This window comes from Ammospiza nelsoni, chromosome 20 (genome assembly GCF_027579445.1).
Source record: "Ammospiza nelsoni isolate bAmmNel1 chromosome 20, bAmmNel1.pri, whole genome shotgun sequence".
Lineage (NCBI taxonomy): Eukaryota > Metazoa > Chordata > Aves > Passeriformes > Passerellidae > Ammospiza > Ammospiza nelsoni.
The window spans coordinates 3,395,140-3,419,392 of record NC_080652.1 but is presented as its reverse complement, the minus strand read 5'-3'; the positions used below and the strand labels follow the sequence as shown (position 1 = coordinate 3,419,392).

Sequence of the window (24,253 nt, the reverse complement as noted above, 5' to 3'; positions counted from 1 at the left end):
TTGGAGCTCTCCAGAACATTAAGAGCTGCACCCAGCTATTGCAATAGGAAGATTTTTTTTTTTTCCGTGTCATTGAAGTGAGAAGAGCTGGCTGAATTTTTATGAGGAAAAGGGATGTTACAGACAGCCTGGCACATGAGAAAATACTTTTCTTTCCTTGAACTTATTTTTTAAAGCCCAAATCTGAAAAGCTTTTTGTGGGGAGGAACCAAATCTCTCTCACTAAAAAAAGTGTTGAAGTTTCCAGCCTGTTTCTCTACCCAGGGAAAAAGGAGAAGTTCCTGCACATCACTGTGTGGGCACATACACCTCAAAGAAAGTTTCTGTTTTTATGACAACTTTCCTGGGGACAAAAAAAACCAATTTCAACAGTCTGGGCAAGTCTAAATGGCAACATCTGCATGCCAAGCACTTCCTAAATGAGAGATTTCCCTGGGGAGGGTGGGCTGCTGCAGAGTGGCAGGGAGCAAGGAAGGAATTTAGGAATTTTGCTGGGATACAGGAACCCCTTTCCAGCTGGACATCAGCTGCCAGCAGAGCTTGTTCCTCCCATTTGTGCTGCTGATCAGTGATTCTGTTGAGTCAGGGATGGATATAAATACTCCAGTCTTTAGGTGGATCAGAAGGTAAAATAGAATAATTCCTTATTAGCAAGAATTCAGTTCTGGAAATGTGGAATTACAGCAGAGCAAGAAGTTGTGAGCAAGAAGTTGTAAGCAAGAAGTTATGAGTTTTATAGTCTCACTGGCTAAGCTGGGACCTGATTGGGCTCAAAGTAGAAACATCTCACTTTATTAATGATTATGAATAGCACACTGTGGAGAACCATAACTACAAACAATGGTTACAGAAAGAGAAATAATAATTGTTTTAATTATTTTCTTCTAAAATTGCAGGCTCAGCTTTCTGTTCTTTCTCCAACTGAATTAAGAATATCCACAGATCAGGTCCAGAGGCTCTCCACAGGCTGCAGCTCCTCTGTGTCAGGGGTAGCAGCTGTCAGCCAAGTAACACTGACATCATTTTTCCCCCAAGTACAGTAAAATCACACTTGTCCTAGTAGCAACAACAGATTCCTGTGAGAGCACAACGTTTTGTTAAGGTTTTTAATTAAGGTGATTTGGGAGAAGATGAGCCCCAGAGCAGACAAACATCTGATTTTGTTCCTGACGGTTTGGTGCAAAAGGTGAACATTGAGCAACGGGAAGCCTCTTGTGAATTCTGCTAAAATGAAGGGGATGAAGCAACACTTCAGAGAAGCGGACCCCTTCTCTGGGGTCACTTGATTCCTGTCATCTCACCTTCCCCAAATGCCTCTTCCCCTTTCTCTGGGAAAGAAGAAACTGCCGGGCTGCGCTCTCTCTGCCTCTCGCTCTCCCCCTGCTTCTCACTTTCACTCCCATCGGTTTCACGTTCCCTTTGCCAGGCGGAAAACCTCGCGGAGCTCCGACCCGGCACCAGCACCACCAGCAGGAGGGCTGATCCTGGCTCCACCCAGCGGGACTTTCCTGGCTTCCTCCAGCAGGGAGCGGGGGGAGCAGGAGCGCTGGGAGGCAGGAGCGGGGCCGAGCGCTCCCGCGGCTCCTGCCGGGTTTCTACTGTAGGCGGTGCATTCCTCGGGAGGGAGGGAGGGAGTGCGTGCGCCCGGTGCCTTCCCACACTCCGCACTGCTCTTATTTAATGGGGGTCTCCATGCAGGGCAGGCGCCACAGGAGGTTTGGCGGTGCCCGGCTCCCCTCGCAGGAGCCATGGAGAGCGCGGCGGAGATGGGAGCGGAGGCTGCGGGCAGCGCGCTCGGAGCGGGGATGCGGCTGCGGCAGGACCTGCGCAGGATCCGCTGTGCGCTGCTCTTCTGCCTGCTGGCCGTGCTGCTGCTCATGCTGCCCATCGCCTACCTGCTGGTCGGGAACCTGAGAGCGCCCAGATCCTGCGGACAGGTAAGGCAGAGCCGAAGGGAGGGATGCGGGACCCCAGGAGCCTCTTCAAAATGCAGTTTTATTACATCCAGGGTTGTGAGTTACAGAGCCTGTGCCTACAGCCGTCAGCTCCAGCAGCAATGTCTGGAGACCCTTTGGTTTTGGTTACATTGCATTATATATTTTCTTTTGGTTACAATGCCTTCTATACTTTTCTTTTAGTTACAATGCATTCTATACTTTTCTTTTGGTTACAATGCATTCTATTCTTTTGGTTACAAATGCATTCTGTACTTTTCTTTTGATTACAATGCATTATATACTTTTCTTTGCTGAGCATCTTAGTACACTAGAACCAATCTATACTTTAACTTTTTTTTACCTATAGCTACTATAGCTGCTATACCTATAGCTCATAACTACTATAATTACCATATTTATGTTACTGTTCTTCAGTCACTAAAAGTCAGTATATTACAGTTTAAGCTAGAAGTTGTTTTTAAGTTTTCTCACAATGGATAATTCTGAGACCTTTTTTCTACTTGCAACTTTGCTGACTTGTTTGCCCGTGCTCTCTTTCTGCTTGGTAAAAACATCATCTCGTTTGGGGTGGGTTTATCCTTTGCTCTAAGTCAGAAAAACCCCTTCTAACTCACACACCCTTTGCCTCCTTGGTTAGCCAGTAATTCTTTTCTTCTATATCAAAACTTGCTTCCACCTCTATTCCTTCTTCAGATCCTACATCTAAAAGTCTTTCTGCTAAGCATACATACCTGTGAGACTTTCTTGTCAAACTTTCATCCTTCTCAACACCTGGGCACACCTGAGCGCCGTCTGCACCTCCCAACGGAGCCTCCCTGGAGTGCTTTTAATTCTCTTTGTGAATTTCTCCAGTCCGTGAAACATTTTTAATGCTCTTTGTGACTTTCTCCTGTCTGAGGGCACATGTGAGACTCACTGTTGCATTCCTTCTTCCTCACCCCGAGGATAAATCTGATTATTGCTCGTTCTTTTTTAACTAACGGTTTCTTACTTTCACTGAGGTCACAAGTGAAGTAGATGGCTTTGAAACTTTTATTGCTGTGCTGCAGGGAATGCTTAAAAAATCACTGATTTCTGCCAGATTTTTGATGCTATGGCTAATTTTCCTCCCTTCTTTTGGGTTAAATCTGTTACTTCCTTGGCAGTGTCTAATTTCAGGAGTACAGGACTGTTTAACTTTTATTGCTGTGCTGCAGGGAATACTTAAAAAAATATCAGTGATTTCTGCCAGATTTTTTGATGCAATGGCTCATTCTCCTCCCTTCTTCTGGGTTAAATCTGTGGCTTCCCCTCACAGTGTGTGATTTCAGGAAGATCTGCTGATGTCAGTGGGTCAGTCATCCGTCACTGGGCTGACAGCTACAGCTCTGGTGAATAATTAATTGTTATTAATGTGAACTTCTGATTTGAGGCAATTAAGGGAGTCTGGCCCTAAACTTCACATCCTGTTTTTAACTCCCCATTAGAACTTTCTCTCAGTCCAGGTCTCCTCTCAGCTCTTCTCCTTTGCCAGACTTTGCTCCCAGCCATACAAACTTCCATGCTGCTCCATCCCTCCTGCAATTCCCTATTCCCATGGGAGGCTGTGAGCTCAGTGCTCTAAATTGGTGAATTAAGCTTTGAATTTTAGCTTCAGGTCTGAAATTCCCCAGTTAACCAGAAAGCAGGGGGTGGTTTTGGGTGGCCTCAAAGGCAGTTTGTCCACTGGCTCGAGTTTAGCCTGGGGATGTTCAGGGAGGGCAGAGCTGCTGGTGGCTCCCAGGGCTGTGCTGGCCCTGCTGGCACCCCAAGGCTGCTCTGCCTGGGTGATGCTCAGGGTGCAGCATCCTCTTCCTCACTGGGTTCTAATCTGCTGCAGCCCCTCAGGCTGGTAAATCTGGCAGTTTCTTGAGTGATGCTGCCCTGACCGTGTCACTGCCGTCAGTTCCAGGCTGCCCTGCCTGCAGGTGCCACAGCACAGATTCCCTCAGGGGCTGGGCACGATCTCAGAGCATTTGGGGGCCTTCAGTTCTGGAAATGTGGGATTACAGCACAGCAGAGGCTGAACGTGGAGGAGCTTTGAAAGCTGGGTGCTGCTTGAAGTTGGGGTGGTAAAATTCACAAGGTGGTTTGGACATTGTGCTGCTGCTCTGGGTTTGTTTGTGTCCCACCAGAGAAGAACAGTTCAGTCTTGAAACAATCTTGGAGCAGAAGAATAATCAAATGTTAACTTGTTTAATCAATCCAATGCGTTCCTGGATCATGACCCCATTGGCAGGGTTAGCAGAGAAAAGTTCTTTTATGAGTGGGTTTGGCTCCTTAAGAGGAAAAGCACATCATAAACGGTTGGAATTGCAACTCTGGTATGCATTCCCATGCACCTGCTCCTAATTAGCAACACGTAATGTTTCCACAATGATGTTACGAGGTGATAGAGGAGTTACAACCTCTGTGAGTCCCATGGAGGAAGAGGAAAGTCATTGGGGCTGGCAGGGTGCCAGGGGTGCTGTGGGAGCAGCTGCACCTCTGCTGGGGGAGCAGCTGCACCTCTGCTGGGCCCTGCCACAGCCCGATTTTCATTCATTCTGCTGCTCTGTGTGCCCACCATTCCCTTTGTTGGTCTGTGTGCCCACTATTCCCCCTGCTGCTCTGTGTGCCCACCATTCCCTTTGTTGGTCTGTGTGCCCACTATTCCCCCTGCTGCTCTGTGTGCACACCATTCACTCTGCTGTTCTGTGTGCTCATCATTCCCTCTGCTGCTCTGTGTGCCCACCATTCCCTCTGCTGCTCTCTGTGCTCATCACTTACTCTGCTGCTCTCTGTGATACTCTCTGTGCTCACCATTTCACTCTGCTGCTCTCTCTGCTCCTCTCTGGGGTCACCACTACCTCTGCTGCTGTTGGTGGTCATCATTCATTCTGCTGCTTTCTCTGCTGTCCTCTGTGCTTACCATTCCCTGAGCTGCTCTCTGTGCCCACCACTCACTCTGCTGCTCTCTGTGCTCATCATTCCCTCTGCTCTCTGCGCTCACCTCTCACTCTGCTGTTCTCTGCGCTGCTCTCTATGCCCACCATTCCCTCTGCTTCTCTCTCTGCTGCTCTCTGTGCTCACCTCTCACTCTGCTGCTCTCTGTGCTGCTCTCTGTTCCCACTATTCACTCTCTTGCTCTCTGTGCCCACCATCCCCTCTGCTCCCTGTGCCCATCACTGTTGTCCAGCAGGACAGCACACAGGGTGGGTGTCTCTGCCTGTGTGGCTGCCTCTGAATGCCCCAAGGAGCCATACCCCCCAGGAGCCTGCAGGTTCAGAGAGGTTCAAGCCCTGGGAATATTTCTGGGCATAAAAGGTCTCGGGAAAATGTCTTTTTGCATTTCATTCTGCATTCAAAGCTTGCTAAATGGCTCTGTCCTCATGTGCCCCACTGACAGCTCAGGTCAGGAGTTTGGGACCAGCCATGTGTGGCAGAGCTCTCTGGGGCACTGGTTTGGGGTGTAGGTGCCCTGGGCACTGTGGGATGAGTGGGCAGCCCCGAGCTTGCCCCAGATGAGCATTGGCCTCCTGACCCTTGCACCCACAGGAGGAGTCCTCTACTTGCCCCACGGAGCTCTGCCCACACACAGTTGTCACCTTCCAGTGCTCTGGGGACAGCCCAGGGAGGAGGGAGGGACTCAGCAGGTGAGGAGCACATGGAATTCCTGAGTGCTTCCTGGAGCCAGGAGGAGAAGGGAAACCTGGCCAGGTTTGTGTAACAGGGGAGTGTCCCTGGGCAGGCTGCCCACAGGGCGAGGCACCTTGGTCATCCCTGCCTGGCCCTGGTGTCACCTGGTGCCTCTGAAGGGATGCAAACTCATCCCTTTCTCTGGAAATGTCCCTTTCAGGAAAAAGCAGGGCAGGTTATGTCATTACAGTGACATGTGTGGGCTACCAGTGTTCTCTGTGTGTCATGGTGCAATGGATGAATAATTCCAGCCTGGTGATGGTTTTCCCTGGACACCTTCCAGGCTTCCTCCATGCTCCTTTGGGAAAGAGAAACCACTTTCTTTTGTGCTTCAGTCCAGAGGGAGGAGAGGAAAAAAGCGTTTTTGAAACCAGAACACGTGGCTTGTGCTACTAGCAGGAAATCTATTTTAAGGCCATAGTGGTGCCCTGCTGGAGGAAGGGCAATCCTTCCTCAAAGAGAAGCCAAGTTTCAGGCTGAGTTCCCAAAACCATTGATGGAAGGGCACAGGAGAGCAGCTCTGGCTGCCTCAGCATCCCACTCAGCAGAGCATCAGGTCCTGTGGCCTGGAGGAGTTGGTGTTTGGGTTTATTTTTCATGGCATTCTTGGCGCACCACAAGCAGCATAAATAGGAATTGCAAACCCTGTCCCAAAGGTTGGACATTCAGCTGTGTACCAGATCTGTGCCATGTCAGCTGGCAGTGGAGAAGGGACCTGCTGCAGAGCAGGAGGAACTGGAAAATCCCAGAGGCTCCACCTGGATCTTGCTGGAAAGCTGGCAACAAACCCCAGGAGAGATCTGCCCTCATGGCCTGCCCATAAAGGAAGGAGAACCTCAAAAGCTTCCTGATCTTTGGGGAAGGAGAAATACCTGGGGAGCAAGCACACCTGGATGGGCCCAGGTGTTGGGATTCTCCCTCCAAAGCCAGCACCAGTTAAATCCTGCTGCTGGATGCAGATGTTCCTTGTGAGCACATGCCTTGGGTACAGCCTCCCACTGGGCAGCAAAATGTTCTGATTGAAGCCAGTTTTTACTGGCACAGACCAGCTCCTGCCAAAAATTCCCAGCCCAGGCCATGCAGCATCTCTGAAGTTAGAAAAATTTTGGTTTATGTACTGCACATGTCCTGCAGAGCCCCTCCCTGTGAAACAGGGCTGAGATGGAGGAGCTGGGGGAATTCATTCAGCTCATCAGCCCCTCTGCCTGCACAGCCAGCTGCTCTTGCCACGCCACTGGATATCAGCCCTCCTGTTTGGGTTTAGAATACCTGGATACAAATGCACTGGGGCTTTTTGGAGGTTTGTGGTAGCAGAAGTGTTCAGCACCTAGCAATGCCCAGGGCCATTAGAGCTGCCTGCTCAAACATCTGTGAGTCAGCTCAGGGGGGGGTTTTCAGCATCACTCAGTGCTTGGGCTCTCCACAGTGACCAAAGGGAAAATTGAAGCTGTGAACTTTACAGAACCACAGCTGAGCAAGGAAGGGAAAAGAGAGAAAAGCACTGATTGTGTGAGTGTTCTGCACTGGCTCCTGCTGCTCAGCTCTCCCTCCCCATCCATGCACAACAGCTGTGCCTATTTCTGACACCTGGCCATTATGCAGCATTGTCTGCTGCTAAAACATCTTCTGCAGGAGAGTTGTATTTATATTTACACATGTATGAGATAGCACAATTAGGGAAAAGAAGAACAGCCATACCTTTGCCAAGCAACAGAATAATTTCACGCCTTGCTGTGTCCCCCTGCTCTATCTGCTCTGTCCCATGCAGCTCCTGCACCTGGAGTTTCCAGCTGGATTTCTTAGGAAACAAGTAAATTTAGGTTTAAACAAAACCTTTTTGTTATCTTTTATGAAGAAGCAGAATTCTTCTTGCTCTCCTTCCCATTTTCCTGCCACCTCTGTTTGGATTGCAACATCCAAGTTTATACAAGGAACTTCAGCAGAAGTTAAGCTTTCAAGTATGTAAACAGTTCCACAGAAGTTGCATTCTTAAATATAGGTTTGGGATTGGTTTTTTTCCCTGCCTGCAGAATCCTTAGAGAATGGGATCAATAATGAGAATTAGTCACTTGGGAAATAGGTAGGAAATGCCACTCAAGGAATGTGTAAATATACTTCTAGGTGAATACACCTGGCTGAAAGGCAGGGGAGAGTGAGGGAAATCCTAAATTCTGACCTTGTGCTTCCCACCAGGGCAGGGGACAAAGGCTGGGGCTGAGTCACATCAGCAGGGTTAGTCACCACAGAGAGCAGGACCTTGAAACTTCTCACACACGAGGAAAGGCTCAGGAATCTCCTGCACAGCACAGCACCAATGTTCTGGACGTTCACCCAGTGCCACACTGGAAGTTCACACCAGTCTGTGCCAGGAGGCTGCTGGGGCTGGGCCACACATTTCTGTACAGGTGGGCGAGGGAATATAAAACAAAAAGGAGAATTTTTCCTGTTGTTTCCTTCTCAATTTTTTTCCCCACCAGGCTGGAGCAGCTATTTTAGGAATGACTGTTTGCTGCAGCAGCACACGGATGTTTACTTCCAGTAAAACATTAAACTGCCTCTGGCTTTCCTGGAGCAGCCCCCAACCCCAGGCAGGCCAGGATGCCTCTCCTTCCACAAACATTCCCCTTCCCCAGCCAATAGAAATTCTCTATTTTCTCCTTCTCCTGCAGTGTTTGAGACACAGCCAGCAGGAGCCAGCTCCAGCATCTACATATTAATATTGTTCTAGGTTTTATTGGGCAAAGTGCCTCAAATACTTTGTTATGAGCTGACCAGGGGTGGTTTATTCAGTTTATTCTGTGTGGTTTTGGTGTCTGCCCATAAAACACACCATGCCAGCCCTGTGTGCTCCTGAAAGATGTTCTGGGATGGGGGTTCCTGACAGCCCTGAGGGTCAATTCCAAGGGTCAGTCCTGAGGGTCAGCACAACCCAGGCTGCTCCAAGGGCTGCTCCTCACAGCCCTGCGAGGCCAGATGTGAGGCAGCATCCTCAGCATCTGGCAACATCCCCCAGCACCCCCCAATATCCCCACCATCCCCCATCATCTCCCATCATCCCTAGCACCCCTCACCATCCTCCACCATCCCCAGCATCCTGCAGCATCTCCCAACATCCCCAAGCATCCCACACCATCCCCAGCACCCCCAGCATCCCACACTATCCCCCAGCATCCCCCATCATTCCCCATGATCCCCCAGCATCCCACAACATCCCCCAGCATCCTCAGCATCCCGCACCATCCCCAGAAACCCCAGCATCCCCCCAGGATCCCACAGCATCCCCATCATCCCACAACATCCCCCAGTATCCCCATCATCCCCATAGCACCTCCCACTATCCCCAGTATCCCCGCTACCCCCAGCACCCACAGCACCCCCACCATCCCCAGCACCCCACAGCATCCCCCGACCCCCAGCCTGCTCCCTGTGCCGTGCCCAGTGACTCAGGAGGCACAGCGGGTGACTCAGGGCACCGAGTGTGTGACAGGCACAGCCCCTCGGGACTGCCCCAGCTCGGTGACAGCCAGGCAGGGCCTCAGGGCCATGAGGGCAGTGGGAGTGTCCTGCTCCAGGAGGGAATTGCAGAGGAGAGCAAGGATGAGCCTTTCCCCAGTGCGGACCCCAGCAGCAGAGCTCACCCTGCAGCTGCTCCCTGGCTCTGCTCAGCTCCTGCTCCCCAGGAGGACACCCAGAATTCCAGACACACCTAAGGAACAGCCTTGGTCTGGGTGAAGGACAAAAGGCAGGTGGAGCTGACCCACCTCAGTCTGTCCTGGTGTTGTGGGGAACCTTTGCTCCTGTAAGGGCTCAGACCTGGCTGCCTTGAGGAGAATCTGTCCCTTTGCTCTTCTTGCCGTGCCTGGATTGAGGGCAAGAGAGGCTCCAGCAGGGCTGAACTGTCACCATGCATGGCTGGGTCACTCTGCTGGGGTTTGTCCAGCTCAGAACCTGACAAACCCCCCTGGTCCTGGAACCTGTCAGAGATGAGGGCAGCTCTAAGCCAACAGCAGAAATGTCTTGCAGTGAACAAAGACTCATCAGGGCTCACCTTTTAGCCAAAATGCTCCATCTGAATTCACTGATGTTTGTTGGGGAAGATGAAACAGGAAGGCCTTATAAATGTGATTGCCTGGCAAAAGATTTTGAGAATATGGAAACTATAAGTGAGATTGAAATGAAAGCAAGCTTTGAGATCCCTCAGTTACTGAACAACTGGAAAACAATGGTGTGGCCAGCTGAAGGTGATCCGCTTTGGATGGAACAACACCCTCTGCTTGCAGACAGGCCCAAGGGTCAGAGCAGACCCTACAGCTTGGCAGAAGGGGCCCAAAGAGGAGTTTGGAGGGTTTAAAATGTAACACAGTATGATAATGTAATGATTCTTATAGGCTGTATGTAAATGCCATAGGATTTGTATCTTGTACTAGATTGGTTAGTGAGAATTAGAATATTCAACACAGAAGATTTGTTTTATTGTAACGGGAACCTCGCTCTCTTACCATTTTACTCTCTTACCCGCTCATCCTCTCTCTCTTACACCCTCTTTACCACTGTCTCTCTTCTCTCAGGCCTGCTCTGAGCTGTGTTTGGCAGCTCCCAGCAGGGCCCTGCACCCAGGCCCTTTGCAATAAACCCCAAGTTCCACAACCTGGCTCCAGAGATCTCTTGTCTCCGTCTGTCCCCACGGTCCTACCCCCCCGACCCTCTGACAGATGTTACTGCAGCTGTTCCATGTTCTGGGCTAATTCCCACAGCCCCTCTGAGCTGATTGCTGTCCCTGTCCCTGCAGGTCACAGAGGAGAGGGGCTCTATCTTCCTGAAGCAACGAGCACTGGCTGCTGGTGAGTTTGCCACCCTTTCCCCTGTGGTGTTGCAATCCCAGCACACCTCTGCCCTCAGCACCCCAATCCCTGCCCAGACAAGCCAGGCAGGGCACACTGAGGGAGATAACAGTGGGCACAGTGAAATGGGAATATTTCTAACCCCAGGCTGGGAAAGCTGTGCAGGCACAGGCTTCCCCCACAGCTCTGCAGTGTTGGGGTGTTGTGAAGGTCCCCAGGAGGAGGTGAGAGATGAGAATCTGACTACAACTTCTCAGAAGACTGATTATTATATTATATTATATTATATTATATTATATTATATTATATTATATTATATTATATTATATTATATTATATTATATTATATTATATTATATTATATTATATTATATTATATTATATACAAAAAGGCTATATTAAAACTATACTAAAGAAAGAGAAATGAGTCATCAGAAGGCTTAACAAGAATGAGTAATAAAAAACCTGTGACTGACCAGAGTCCTGACACAGCTGGCTGTGATTGGTCATTAAATTAAAACAATTCACATGCTGGTAAACAATTCTCCAAATCACATTCCAAAGCAGCAAAACAGGGAGAAGCTAAAGTTTCCCATCTTCCCAGGAGAAGAAATCCTGGCAAAGGGATTTTTTCATAAAATATCACAGTGACGCTGCAGGGTCAGTGGGACTCCCTGAACAAGCACCAGCAGGGATTTGGGAGCCTGTGCTCCTCACAATTCCCCTCTGTTTGCCTCCAGCAGTTCAGGACACAGCCACAATGTGCCCTGCTGGTGCTGCAGCAGCTCTGCCAAACTCCCCTGTTTGCATTTATCACCTCATGGGGGTCAGTAAGAGTTCAGCAAATCATCCCTGACTCAGAAAGAGCCTGCACATTTCCTCAGGGGAGTCAATTACTGTGACCGTGTTCCCAGGGTTCTTGGACTGGGGAAGAGATGAGTCTGACTCCATGTTTCAGAAGGCTGATTTATTGTTTTATGATATATATTACATTAAAACTATACTAAAAGAATAGAAGAAAAGGTTTCATCAGAAGATTAGCTAAGAATAGAATAGCAAAGAATTATAACAAAGTTTTGTGGCTTGGGCTCTCTGTCTGAGCCAGCTGGCTGTGATTGGCCATTAATTAGAAACAACCACATGAGACCAATCCCAGATGCACCTGTTGCATTCCACAGCAGCAGATAATCATTGTTTACATTTTGTTCCTGAGGCCTCCCAGCTTCTCAGGAGGAAAAATCCTAAAGAAAGGATTTTTCATAAAAAAGATGTCTGCAACAAATCACAACTCACATTTTGCTGACTTAGGGAAAGTTCTTACCCCAGAGGGTGCTGGCACTGCCCAGGCTGCCCAGGGAATGGGCACGGCCCCGAGGCTGCCAGAGCTCCAGGAGCCTTTGGGCAGCGCTGCCAGGGGTGCCCAGGGTAGGATTCTGAGGTGTCTGTGCAGAGACAGGGGTGGGATTGATGATCCCTTCAGTCCCTCCCAGCTCAGAATATTCTGTAATTTTATTATTGAACAGCAGCAAACATCCTCACACCATTTTTCTCCCTTTTCCCTCAGTTACAGACACTCTCTCCAGTACAGAGAAGCCACGAGCTCACCTGACAGGTAATTCTTGTTCACCACTAAAGCCTTTTTACAGCCAATGTTGTGGTTCAGTAAGCTTGGTCCCTGTGGGTCTGGTGGGAGCAGGTGTTGCAGGAAACATGAGGAGCAGAATAATCAGCTTTGCCTTGTTGAGCAGGCCAGGCTGAGTGCAGTGTGTCTGCAGGAAATGGCCCACAAAGGGACAGCTGACAGAAATGTCACTTTTCTGAGCTGTTTCTTTCACTGAATGACCAGCTTTTGTAACTGAACTGAAACAGGTTCCTAATGTCTCAGTGATCTGCTGAATCCCCAGAAAAGGCAGGGAAGGAGCTCATGTGAGCCCTTGTGGAGCAGTGAATTGACAAGAATTACAAGTTTTGGAGCAAAATCTGGCCAAATCAAGCTAGTTTTAGTTTATTTTTCTGCAAAGCCTGACTCAGACTCCACACACACCATATTCCCATTAATCCTCTCCCCTGTTTTCAGTGAGATAGTCTCTGACACATTTCAGAGCAAGCAGGGAAAGGTAATGCCAAGCTGAGCCCTCTGAGCTTTTATGTCATGGTGGGAAGGTGCCATCACAAAGTCCTGTCACAGGGTGGGCTGCCAGGCCTTTCCAAAGAGCTTCCATGCCTTCACAAAGAGTTATCATCCATTTCCAAAGGGTTATCATCCCTTTCCAAGAGGTTTCCATGCCTTTCCAAGGGTCTCCCAACCCTTTCCAAGAGGCTTCCATACCTTTCAAAGAGTTATCATTCCTTTCTAAGAAGTTTCCATGCCTTTCCAAGAGGTTTCCATGTCTTTCCAAAGGGTTTCCATGCCTTTCCAAGAGGCTTCCATGCCTTTCCAAGAGCTTCAGTGCTTTTCCAAGAGGCTTCCATGCCCTTCCAAGGGTCTTCCATGTCTTTCTAAGAAGTTTCCATGACATTCCAAAGGGTTATCTTGCCTTTCCAAGAGTTTTCTATGCCTTTCCAAAGGGTTATCTTGCCTTTCCAAAGGTCTCTCATGCCTTTCCAAGGGGCTGCCAGCATCTCCAAGGTCCCCATGTCACCACCTCAGCCTTGAGGCCATCACCACCCCAAGGACCTTGCCCTGAGACATCCCCCACCCTCACCAGCTCCACCCACATGGAAAATTTAGGTATTCCCAGAGAAAAGTTCCTGCCTGGCTCCAGTGTGGATGCAGTGAGTGCCAAAGGGTTTTCCAGCTGGCCTGAGGCCTTGTATCCCTCTGCAAAGCACAGCTCACTGCAGAGGCTTCCCCAGCACCCCAGGGTGCACTTTGTAACCTGAGAAATGCAGGAAATGCTGGGATGATTTCCTGCAGAGAGCCAAATCCATCCCCAGCGCTCTATCACTCTGCAGCTCAGAGCTGATGCATTCCCAGCACAGTTTCCTTTCCTTGATTCAGCAGCTCCTTCCTGAGGCACATCCTTGGTGCCTTTCCCTTTGCCATGGACCTCCAAACCCGGCCTGGCCTTGGCCATAATCACAGCTTTGCTCAAGTTTTAAGGAGCAAAAGGAGCCTGTCTGCTACTGTAAGGTTTTGGTTTTTTAAAACCTCCCTGACAGAGAGGCCCAGAGGCTCCAGTGTGGATGCAGTGAGTGCCAAAGGGTTTTCCAGCTGGCCTGAGGCCTTTTATCCCTCTGCAAAGCACAGCTCACTGCAGAGGCTTCCCCAGCACCCCAGGGTGCACTTTGTAACCTGAGGAATGCAGGAAATGCTGGGATGTTTCTCTCATATTTCCTGCAGAGATCCAAATCCACCCCCAGGGCTCCATCACTCTGCAGCTCAGGGCTGATGCTTTCCCACCACAGTTTCCTTTCCTTGATCCAGCAGCTCCTTCCTTTGTGCCTTTCCCTTTGCCATGGGGGTTTCTGGAGCTCCAAACCTGGCTTGGCCACAATCACATCTTTGCACAAGTGCCAGTTTTAAGGAGCAAAACCTTGCTAATTTAAGGTTTTGGTTTTTTAAATCCCCCCTGGCAAAGAGGCCCAGAGGCTCCAGTGAGTCAGAGGAGCAGCCCAAGCTCTGCCCTGCTGCTGGGAACTTCCCTGGGTTGCACAAAAGCCCAGCTGCCACAGGGAAACACCCAGCAGTTTTCTCCACATTTCTCCAGCCCCTATATTTACAAAAAAATTCCTTTGCTATCATTCCTAGGCAGCCTCCCAGGGTCTGTGTCCATCCTCTCTGGCATTCCACTGAGGGCTAGTCACTGCTGGCCATAGAAAAGAGCAAGAAAAGGGGAAACTTGAAGGAATTTTCTCTCTCCTTTCTGTGCTGTGCTGTGTAGTCATCAAGAAACTGAATATCTATGGATTTTCTTTGACCTTTTTTTAACCTGAACATATTCCTGGTGCTTATCCCTGTGGCAATGAATTTCCCATCTTAACAGCACTTTGCAGGCAGAAAATATTTCCTGTTATTTTCAACTCTGTGCATAATAATTTCTTGGGCTCCACCCTGGTGCTCTCTTCTCAGAAACAATTACTTGAACACAGAAAATGTAAAAGGAATAGTTATTCCCCTGATCTTTGTTACATTCCCCCACCTCAGGTGTTGTTTTCAATGTGAAGGTACAAATCCTAAACTGTAGGAAATCTCTTCCACACCTTTATTCTGTCTTTTTCTAGTTTTAGGCACATCTATTGTGAAGGTAAGAGCAGAGGAGTGAGAGGAATGAGAATTGGATGGAGTTCTTTGGGAATGCACTGATTAATTGGCAGTAGCAGAGCAGCTCCATGTTTTGGTGCCTGTTCCTTTATGATAAATCTTCCAGCTGCTCTTGGCCTTTTTAACTCACACTGAGAATTTTTATTCACCCAGTCTGGAATCGAGATCTGCCTTCCCTGATGGCTTTACCCACTGAGATGTGCCAAAACCCAGCTCAGAGTCCCCTCCTGTGCATTAATGTTCATTTGGGGCTTCTCCTTGCCTTGCCATCATCCCCTCCCCATTGACTTGGTTGGGTTTGGGGTCAGAGTTCAGGGCAGTGCCTGTTCCTTCTTGTCACCAGCCTGTGGCACAGGGGATGGCCAATGCTGCAGGACCTCGTGCTGCTGGTGCTGCAGTGGTCCCAAACCTGGCACTTGGCTCGTGCTCCTTCTCATGTGGTCCCAAACTTGGCTCCTGCCTTATCCTCCAGCTCATTTAGTCCCAAACCTGGCACCTGGCTCATGCTCCTCCTCATTTCGTCCCAAACCTGGCACCTGCCTCATGGCTCTTCCTCATTTGGTCCCAAACCTGGCTCATGCTCCTCCTCATTTGATCCCAAACCTGGCACCTGGATCATGCTCCTCCTCATTTGGTCCCAAACCTGGCACCTGCCTCATGCTCCTCCTTGTGTGGTCCCAAAGCCACCTCTAAATGTGGCCAGAGCCTCATTTCTGCCTCCAAATCACCTTTATTAAACCCTCAGGGCATGAACTGGAGCAGCAGAGGACACAGGACCTTGCACCACAAGGGCTTCACCACAGGCTCCAGACTCCTGTTCAGACTCAGAGTTCAGGATTAGTCTTTCCCATTGGTGCTGAGAACTGCAGAAACCCCACAAATTCAGCACAAAATAGATCCCAAATCTGACAGGCAACAGGGATTCTCCAGCAAGGGACTGAGCCAAAAGGGATTTGGGGACAGGAGAATTAGGGGATGCCAGAAATTTATAGTGTGTGAGAAAACAGAAGGAACTGTGGCAATGAAGCTCTTATTAAAAGCAGATTTTAATTTCTTTAAGAATTAGCATCATAGGTATATTTGCAGGAAGAGGAACTCCAGAATTTAGGAAATAAATAAATAAATGACAAGTACAAAGTACAGCTGCTGCTAGAAAAGGAGCTGTGCTGTATTAAAAAGCACTTGAACATTCATTTTTATTCTCCTGTTACTGAAAGCATGGGAAAAACTAATTAACTTGAAAATAGAGAGCATCAATAGAGGGAGATTCATCCTAAAAGGGAGGTTAAAGCTGTGAAACCTGACTAATTCTGGAAGTCAAGAAGTCATGTAGTTCATTTGAGATCTTATCATATTCTAAAACTAATAAAATCTATTTTATAACTAATATAAAAATTCATTGTGGGATTGAGTGTCATTGACATTTTAAATCCATCATTCTACAAGAAAAGAATATTTCACAGGCAGCTTCTCTTCAAATTCCCCCAAAATTCCAGAGATGGAATAGAGCCCAGGACATTTTCTGGAACTATTCTGATCTTTCCTCATTCTTCCCACCTCAAACAAGATTTCCTCTGCTCTCTGAGATTAATTGCTCTGAGCTCTTGCAAAGCTTAGAGTGATCCAAAGCTAGCTGAGCTTTTCCCAGGATTCAGAAAGTCCCTGAACTGAGGGATGATGCATTGAGGTGGATGCAGATGAAGGCAGACCAGGAGCACTTTCACTTTCTTTTATTCTTTTATTCTTTTATTCCCCACTCCATTGTCTGTAACCTTTATAATAGTTCTATAATTTAGCTTTCCTTGCTGCCACAATCCCTGTCTGTCTTCCCCATCCCTGAAATACTTTCCCCATCCTTTGCCTCCTGGGAAAAGATCAGAAGGATTTGATACTTCAGCACTAAAAAAAAAAGGCTGTTATTTTGTTGTGCTACCCAGAGAATATAAAAGGAATTGCACTCTTAACAGCTTCCTGTATCCTCATGGATTATTCACTATTGGAAAAGAGGGAAACAGATGCCACTAGGACATGAGCACATTCCTTTTTCTGAGTCTCATTTCAGGATGGACCTATAGGTTATTGCCAAGGGAATTCCAAAGCCTTCCCTCACCTGCATTCCATTGCCCTCCTTCCCATGCACACACCCCTTTCCCCAAATACTGAATAAAAATCAGCTTTAAACATTAACAAGCTCATTAAAAAGGTCTCAGTTCCTGGAACTCTGTTCCCTCAATCTTTTCTAAGCATCCATCATTCATTTTCCAGGTTCATTTCAATACCTGAGATAATCTTCATGGTTTTTATCCTCTTCTTCCCACTGCTGCTGTTTTAGCACAACAATTCCATGTGACAGGCAGTAAAGAGCAGAGACAACTCTTGATTCCCTGCAGAAAACCATGCAAGGGCTGAGGTTTATTGTCCTCTCTGTTGAGTGTGAGAAATCAAAGTGGTGAAGGCAAAAGGGCAGCAATTCCCTCATTTTTCCCCTGCAGGCTGGGAAGCATCCTCAGCTTGGATCAGACCGAACCTGGGGTCAGGATTGGAGCTCAATCTGCTCAGCACAAGATTGGGAACAAAAAAAGCCTAGAGGAATGTTGAGGCTGACTCCAAATGTAGTATTTTGTTCCAGACAAGCATTAAAGAAAGAAAAAAAGGGAAGAGAGGGATAAAAATGGTTTAAAATAGAATGTGTTGCTTTGGAATCGGAGCTCTTGAAGCACAGTGGGGTCTTTGGGGTTTTTTGCTAAAATCCAGTGACTTTGGTAAACCAAAAGCAATTCTACAAAAGATGTCCTTGAGAGCACAGAGGAGGAGAAGGGCTGAGGAGCCCCAACCCCCTTAAGAAAAAGCAGGAGGAGAAGTCCAAGTGGTGACACATCGTGGTGACCAGTGTGGGCACTCTGCAAGCTCAGCAGTGTCTTTCTAAGAAACAGAATTGCAATCCACCCCTCCTGAAGGAAAAGCTGGTTTAGAATTTCCTCTTCCTGTGCCCAACCCTTAGGTACAAGCGTGGTACAACTGTCCCAGTGCTGGTGTCACCTGAGGACAAGGTTTTCACTCTGGAAATGGGTGAGATGGGAAGGTAAAGCCATCTCCATCTTCCCAGTGCCAGGAGACCCAGCCTTTAGGATGGACAGCTCATCCCTTGGGGTCTGACCCACAACCAGGACCCCCAGGCACAGCTTACACTGTCAGGATATTCCTAGAGCACCCTTGGCTTTCAGTCCTGGACACCCTGTGGGCACCCTGGAGAACACCACTGGGCACTTGTCCTGTGTGGGAAATGGACTTGTAGAGAGTTTTTAGGGTTTCCTTCTATCAAACCCCTTAGGGTTGTTTTTTGGGGGGTTATTTCACTCCAACCTGCAGCTTCACCTTTCCCTACTCATTAAATTAAGGCTCTAGCGAGCTGCAGGGGAGTGATGGCACAGGAGAAGACGAAGAAGAAGATGAAGAAGAAGAAGAAGAAGAAGAAGAAGAAGAAGAAGAAGAAGAAGAAGACGGAGAAGAAGAAGACGAAGAAGAAGAAGAAGAAGAAGAAGAAGAAGAAGAAGAAGAAGAAGAAGAAGAAGAAGAAGAAGAAGAAGGAGGAGGAGGAGGAGGATGTTTTATCAAACCCTAAGGGATCTTAATTCAATGGGTAGGGAAAGGGGAAGCTGCAGGTTGGAGTGAAGTAATCCCAAAAAAAAACACAACAAAACCCTACGGGTTTGATAAAAAGGTTTCTTTTAGGGTTTCTTTCTATCAAACCCTAAGAACTCTCTCCAAATCCATTTCCCACAGTCCTGCAGCCCATTCAGCTCAGTTTTCAAGCCCTGAAATAGGAACATTTCTGCTCCAGCTTTTTTACTCACCCTGTTTAAACCCCAGTCCTCTCAGAGCAGAGATTTCAGGTCCCACGCACCCTGTGCCACCCTGACCCACGCTCCTCTTCCTCTCTCTCCCCGCTGCAGTGAAGAGGCAGGACCTGGCCAGCACCGTGGGGAGCCACATGCCCATCCTGCAGTGGGAGGACAAGCGAGGCCTGGCCTTCACCAAGAACAACCTGAGCTACTCCAGCAACGCCCTGGTGATCCCCGTGTCCGGAGATTACTACGTGTACGCCCAGGTCACCTTCCGAGGGCCCGTGGAGAGCAGCCACAAGGCCAGCTCTGTCACTGAGATCATCACCAAGGTCACTGACAGCTACCCCGAGCCCACCCAGCTGCTGACGGGCACCAAGACCCTCAGTGAGAACGGCAATGGTTGGTTCCAGCCCATCTACCTGGGTGCTGTGGTCTCCTTGGAGGTGGGAGACAAGCTGATGGTCAACGTGAGTGACATCAAGCTGGTGGATTACACCAAGGAGCACAAAACTTTCTTTGGGGCCTTTCTGCTGTAGGGCTCCAGCCTGCAGCAGATGGTGGGGGATCCCTCCAGGGTCATTGGGGGCATTTTGTTGGGTTTTGGTTTTGTGGGAGCATGTTGGGGTGAGATCTCTGTTGTTTGCCTTCTTCTTCCTCTTCGTCTTCTTCTTCTTCTTCTGTGCCATCACTCCCCTGCAGCTCGCTAGAGCCTTAATTTAATGGGTAGGGAAAGGTGAAGCTGCAGGTTGGAGTGAAATAACCCCCCAAAAAAACACAACAAAAACCAACCAAAAACTAACTAAAAAAAAACCCCAAAAAACCTCAAGAAACCCCAAAAAAATCCCAAAACAACAAAAACAAAAAAAACAAAACAAACAAAAAACCCCAACAAAAACATAAACAACACTCAAAAAACCCCAAAAACAAACAAACGAAGAAAAGCCAAATTATAAAAATGGAGGGGGGAAAATGTATTTTTGAAAGCAAAAGCTGAAAGTTTTTCAAAACTTTGTAAGCTAAGGAGGAACATTTGATACCTGTGGGTAGGAAGTTTCTTCTTGAATATTGAGCTAGGCTATGTCCCAAATTCCACCTTCAATGTACAATTTCCTTAACTCCAAAAAAAAAGTGGTTTTGAGCTTTCTCCAGCACTTTCAGTATAGTTTTGCATGACCCTTCTTCAGATTCTCCTTTCTAAAAAGTAATTACTTCTCATAATTTCCTTATGAATACATTTACTCAGTACTTTGCACTAACATAAAGCTCAGGTTAATTATTAACTGCTTAATTAATCCCTTCCAACTTCCCTGTAAAGTAGATTAAAATTATATCATGTGCTTTGCAGCAGCTACTTGAGATTTTTGGTTTTTCCAAAAAATTAATTACAGTTCTCTAAGTCCCTATACAGCCTCAAAATATTTTGAAAAAGATCTAGGGAACACACAAAACACTTTTTGTTTCAGCATGAAAGTGGAATGTCCCCTCCAGGTCCTAACTTTAGGATAACAGAAAAAAAAAAAAAGAAAAAAGAAAAAAAAGCAAAAAAAACCAAGGTAAAGAGAGACACAGAGCAAAATTTTGCACACTTCTAAATCAGCCACTGAAATTTTGGGAGAAAACCTCTGCCGTGTTTTGCTTTTCATTATATTTAATGCAAGGCAAATGCAACTGAAGAAATCACTGCTTGGGTTCCAACCACAGCTGATGGTGGCCCCAGGGGACCCCCCAGCCTTGCCCTGGGTGAAGGTTGGCCACCAGTTGTCCCCACATGGTGAAAAGAACCAAAAACAGCATCCTGGTGGAGCTCAGGGCTGTTTAACTTCCACCTGCACTTATTCATTTCCACAGAGCTTTCTGCCTCTCGGGGAAATGCCCATTTTCCCCTCCCCTCCTGCAGCAAACGCATCTCCAGCAGTGCCTCAGGACCCTCATGGGTTTGGACTTTACACCCTGAGCAGCCCCGAGGTCTCACAGCCAAGCACCCACCAGGCTCTGCAGCTCTCCCCTGCCTCACCTCCTTGGATCTCCTCCATTTCTCCACTTCTTGCCCAGAAATGACAGCAAGGCTTTGGCCCTGAGTTGATGTTTCCACCCAAAGCCCTGGTGGAGCCCCAGGTGCCCCCATCAGTGGTGAGGAATTGCAGTGGTGGGGATGAGGGGCTGTGTCTGCAGAGATGAACTGGGCACAGGCTTTGTGCTGGGGACAAGCCCATGTGTCCATGGCAAAGCCCTTCCCACCAGGAGACCTTTTGTTGCTCTAGGAAGATCTCTTGAGCTGTCAGTGGAGCAGCTGGAGCAGGGAGAGAGGCCAAGGAGATTGGGAAGGGAGGAAAGGATCAGAGCAGGAGGAGGAAAGGTCCAGGCAACACCAGGATGTCTTCATGTCTTGGTGTGAGGACCTTCCTGCTGACATGAAAACTGGCAGGTCTTTTGTGGTAAATCATCTCAAAGTGGAGGGGCTTTGCCCATTCTTCCCTATCCTGCAGTTCCTGGACCAAACAGTTTCAGTCCTTCCCTGTTTTAGGCGCATCAGAACATCCAGGACTTTGCCACCCTGCCCTGCCCTCTTTTCCTGCTTCCAGATTTTCCTTGAGTCTCATCACTGAGTGTTGGCTCCTGGCACAACTCTGCCAATCTGGGGAGCTTGACAAATTCCCTGCATCAAAACCTCATCCCAGTTTGGCTCCCCGTCCTTTCTTTGACTCATCCTTCACCCTCCCCACATCCACATCTCAGCTGTCCTCTTGCTCCCTCCTGCCTTCCTGGCCCTGTCCATTAGGTGCAAGGACATTCTTTGTCCAGATGCCATTTTTACACTCAATTTCTCCAGCTCACAAAGAAAAGTGACATCTCAAAATAGGTTTGGATTGGAGAAAGTAAATTTAATTTATCCTGCAGGCACATGGAAACACCCAGGGTCAAGGGATCCTCTTAGGTCTTTATGATCCAGATCGCTTCCATCTTTGAGCCCTTATTCCTATTTTATCTCCACCTGCCCAGCCTAGTTTTTTAAGCTGTGTTTGGAGCAGTTATTCCCCAATTATCCCTTCAGTGCTTAGCACACACAACCTCAGCCTTTTTGTGGTGATCCTGCTCCTTTTCAGGGCTCTTCCTGCTGCTCAGAGACCCCCTCCACTCAACCAGGGTAAAACCTGCTGAAATCCCCCACTCTTGGCAATTCTAGACAAAATTACTCCCAGTGAAACCCTGAGACTTTCCATAGCTCAAATTTTGTGAAGTGTTCCCCCAACACCTCACGTTGAGTCTTTGATCACTTGGTTGTGTGCCCAAAGCAGGATCTGAACTCATGAAAACACAAAATCTGCAGCTTTTGGAACATGTAGAGCACTTTAGGTGACCAGCACACAAAACAACATGGTCAGTCTCATAAAGGAAGATTTGAAATCATTTTTCCAAGACAGCTGATTCCCGGCAATTAGGCAGGAGAGCTTCTGCAAAGGGCAAAATAGTGTGAAATTGGTTTATCCTTGGAGGAAATTGGAAGGGAAATTCTCTCTCTTCTGGGATAACTACAGTAATTCAAAAAGCTTCTCTTTTCTACCATTGAGCTGATCATTCTGAGGGCACAAGGCAATCCTGACAGGCTGGGACAGCAGATTCTCAGGGAAGCTGTATCCCAAGGCACCATCACTGAATCCTGGTGTGCTGAACGATGGGAATTGTGAGGGCTGGGGCAGAGGAGTGGGGAATGCAACATTTGGCATACAAAGAGCCAGAATATGGGATATACACACAACTTTTATTTTATTATTTTCATGAATATTCCATAGAAGTCCCCAGAAGTTCCTTTGGCAATAATGAGCCTTTTCTAGCACGGGATTTGTGTCCACTGCACACTAAAGATGAATTTCAGCAGCAAAATGTTGCCTGCTGCAGCTCCATTCCAGGTGTGATTCTCCATAATCCATAGAAATATTTATTTTAGTCCAGTTAGAGCTTTTGCACCCCATGACCCACACCAGCTTGGAGCACATTTAGCACACATTTTATAGGACATAAAACAATATATGTGGCATTACTTGTTTTAAAGTGGTGCAGGCATATTGATCCCCACATGCATCCTCGTGGAAATTCTCGATATTCCCTTTTTTCCCCCCTTTTCAGTGCTAATAATGTTACTGTACCAGTGACCAGCACATATAATAAGTGTTCTGGGGCTGATTTTGGCCCAGTTTTATATTAGATATTCTTCCACAGAAGTCAAAGGCATGAAGGCAGAATAAAGCCACTTTAGTGAGACCAAAGTCAAGCTTAGAGGGAAATCTCTCCAAGAGACTGAACCTAAACTGTGGATTCTCAGAGTTTTAATTTTTTTTTTTAAGTTAAAAAAGGACACAAGTATTCTCAGAAACTTGTATTTGTTGAGCTAGAAAATATAAAATGTTTCTTGAGATGTGAAAATGCCCAGGCATCAGCATTTTCAATTAAATGAGAAGCTGGTGAGATCTGGTCATGGGAAGTAGTGACCTTAAAGTCTGTGGTCAAGCTCAGCATGTGCTTTGTTTTGGGAGGGCCTGTGAAACTAAAACTATTAGGAAAAAAAAAATGGAATCTGGAGAAAAAAATGTGAAATAGGCAGCTTGAGCTAAATGAGGTTAAACATATGGTTTTAGGTTTTGACCCTCCCGTTTCTTAGGAAAAAGAACCCAAAAGCACTTTTCAGAACAAAACCACTGAAAGAAGAAGTATCAAATTATTATTTAACAACTGCTCAAAATATTCTAGCTCTTAAGAGTTGGCTTCTTCCCTAATCCTTTTCATCCCCCAAAAAACTAACACTAAGTACAACCTAAATTCATCAGAGTTCCTACCACTTCCTTTCCCCTTAAAAACTGAATATTGATAAATAAGCATTAACTTTCTCTCCATGCACACGCAGAAATAAATTTAGTAAATTTTAATCAAGGTATAAAGAAAGCAGCTCCAATCCTGCCAACATTTATTTGTGCTGAGCACAGCCCTGAGCATGTGGCTGAAGGGGATCATGGTAAAAACCAGCTCCTGTTTGGAGGATGGGAGGAGTAAAACCTGCATGCCTCAAATTAAAAAATTTAATTGTGTTTATCCTCAGCTCCATCATGGTTTGGAGCAATCTTCCAAATCAAGGAGCGACTGCAGGGACTGTCCAGCACAGGGGTGTTGGCAGGATCAGAGTCCAAAGGATGGACCCAAAAGATGCTGCTGAGATGATTTTTTGGCAGGGGATGTGATGAGCAAACCTCTCCACAAAGGAGGTCCCCAACCAAGCCCAACAGATTTAGGAATTCGCTTGAAAATTTCAACACAATATTCCAGAATTTTGAAGGAATCTTGGTTTTTCACCCTTCTATGGCACAACTGACCACCCTGTCCTTTGTTTTATTTGTCTTGTGAGTGGCCCATCATTTCAGATGAGAAATGAGGAGAGAATTCATTCTTTAGAAGAATCAGAAAATGTCAAGGATCTTTGCCCCGATGTGGGTGTTACACACCAGTAATAGCATTTTGCTATTGTAAGGGATTTTCTAGAAGGGATTGTCTTTTTCTTGTCCCTCAGCACTGAGATGTATCTTTACCATAAGAACTGACTTAACTTCTTTATATTTTCCCAAGTTTTATGATAATAAAAATGCAGCTTAACAAATGTGA

General features: G+C 47.4%; 1 protein-coding gene across 1 annotated transcript; it reads left to right on the top strand.

The window, feature by feature from the left end:
* Positions 1-1,748: 1,748 nt before the first annotated feature.
* TNFSF15 (TNF superfamily member 15) lies at positions 1,749-24,253 on the top strand. The gene is made up of 4 exons (XM_059486601.1): positions 1,749-1,937; positions 10,444-10,495; positions 12,060-12,107; positions 18,713-24,253. Exons 1-4 carry the CDS (start codon positions 1,749-1,751, stop codon positions 19,138-19,140), a joined length of 717 nt encoding a protein of 238 aa, XP_059342584.1. The 3' UTR covers positions 19,141-24,253.

Coding starts and splice junctions, on each gene's coding strand:
- TNFSF15 (XM_059486601.1), top strand. CDS start 1,749: ATGGAGAGCGCGGCGGAGATGGGAGCGGAGGCTGCGGGCAGCGCGCTC. Junction 1,938..10,443: donor CGCCCAGATCCTGCGGACAG/GTAAGGCAGAGC, acceptor CTGTCCCTGCAG/GTCACAGAGGAGAGGGGCTC. Junction 12,108..18,712: donor GCCACGAGCTCACCTGACAG/GTAATTCTTGTT, acceptor TCCCCGCTGCAG/TGAAGAGGCAGGACCTGGCC.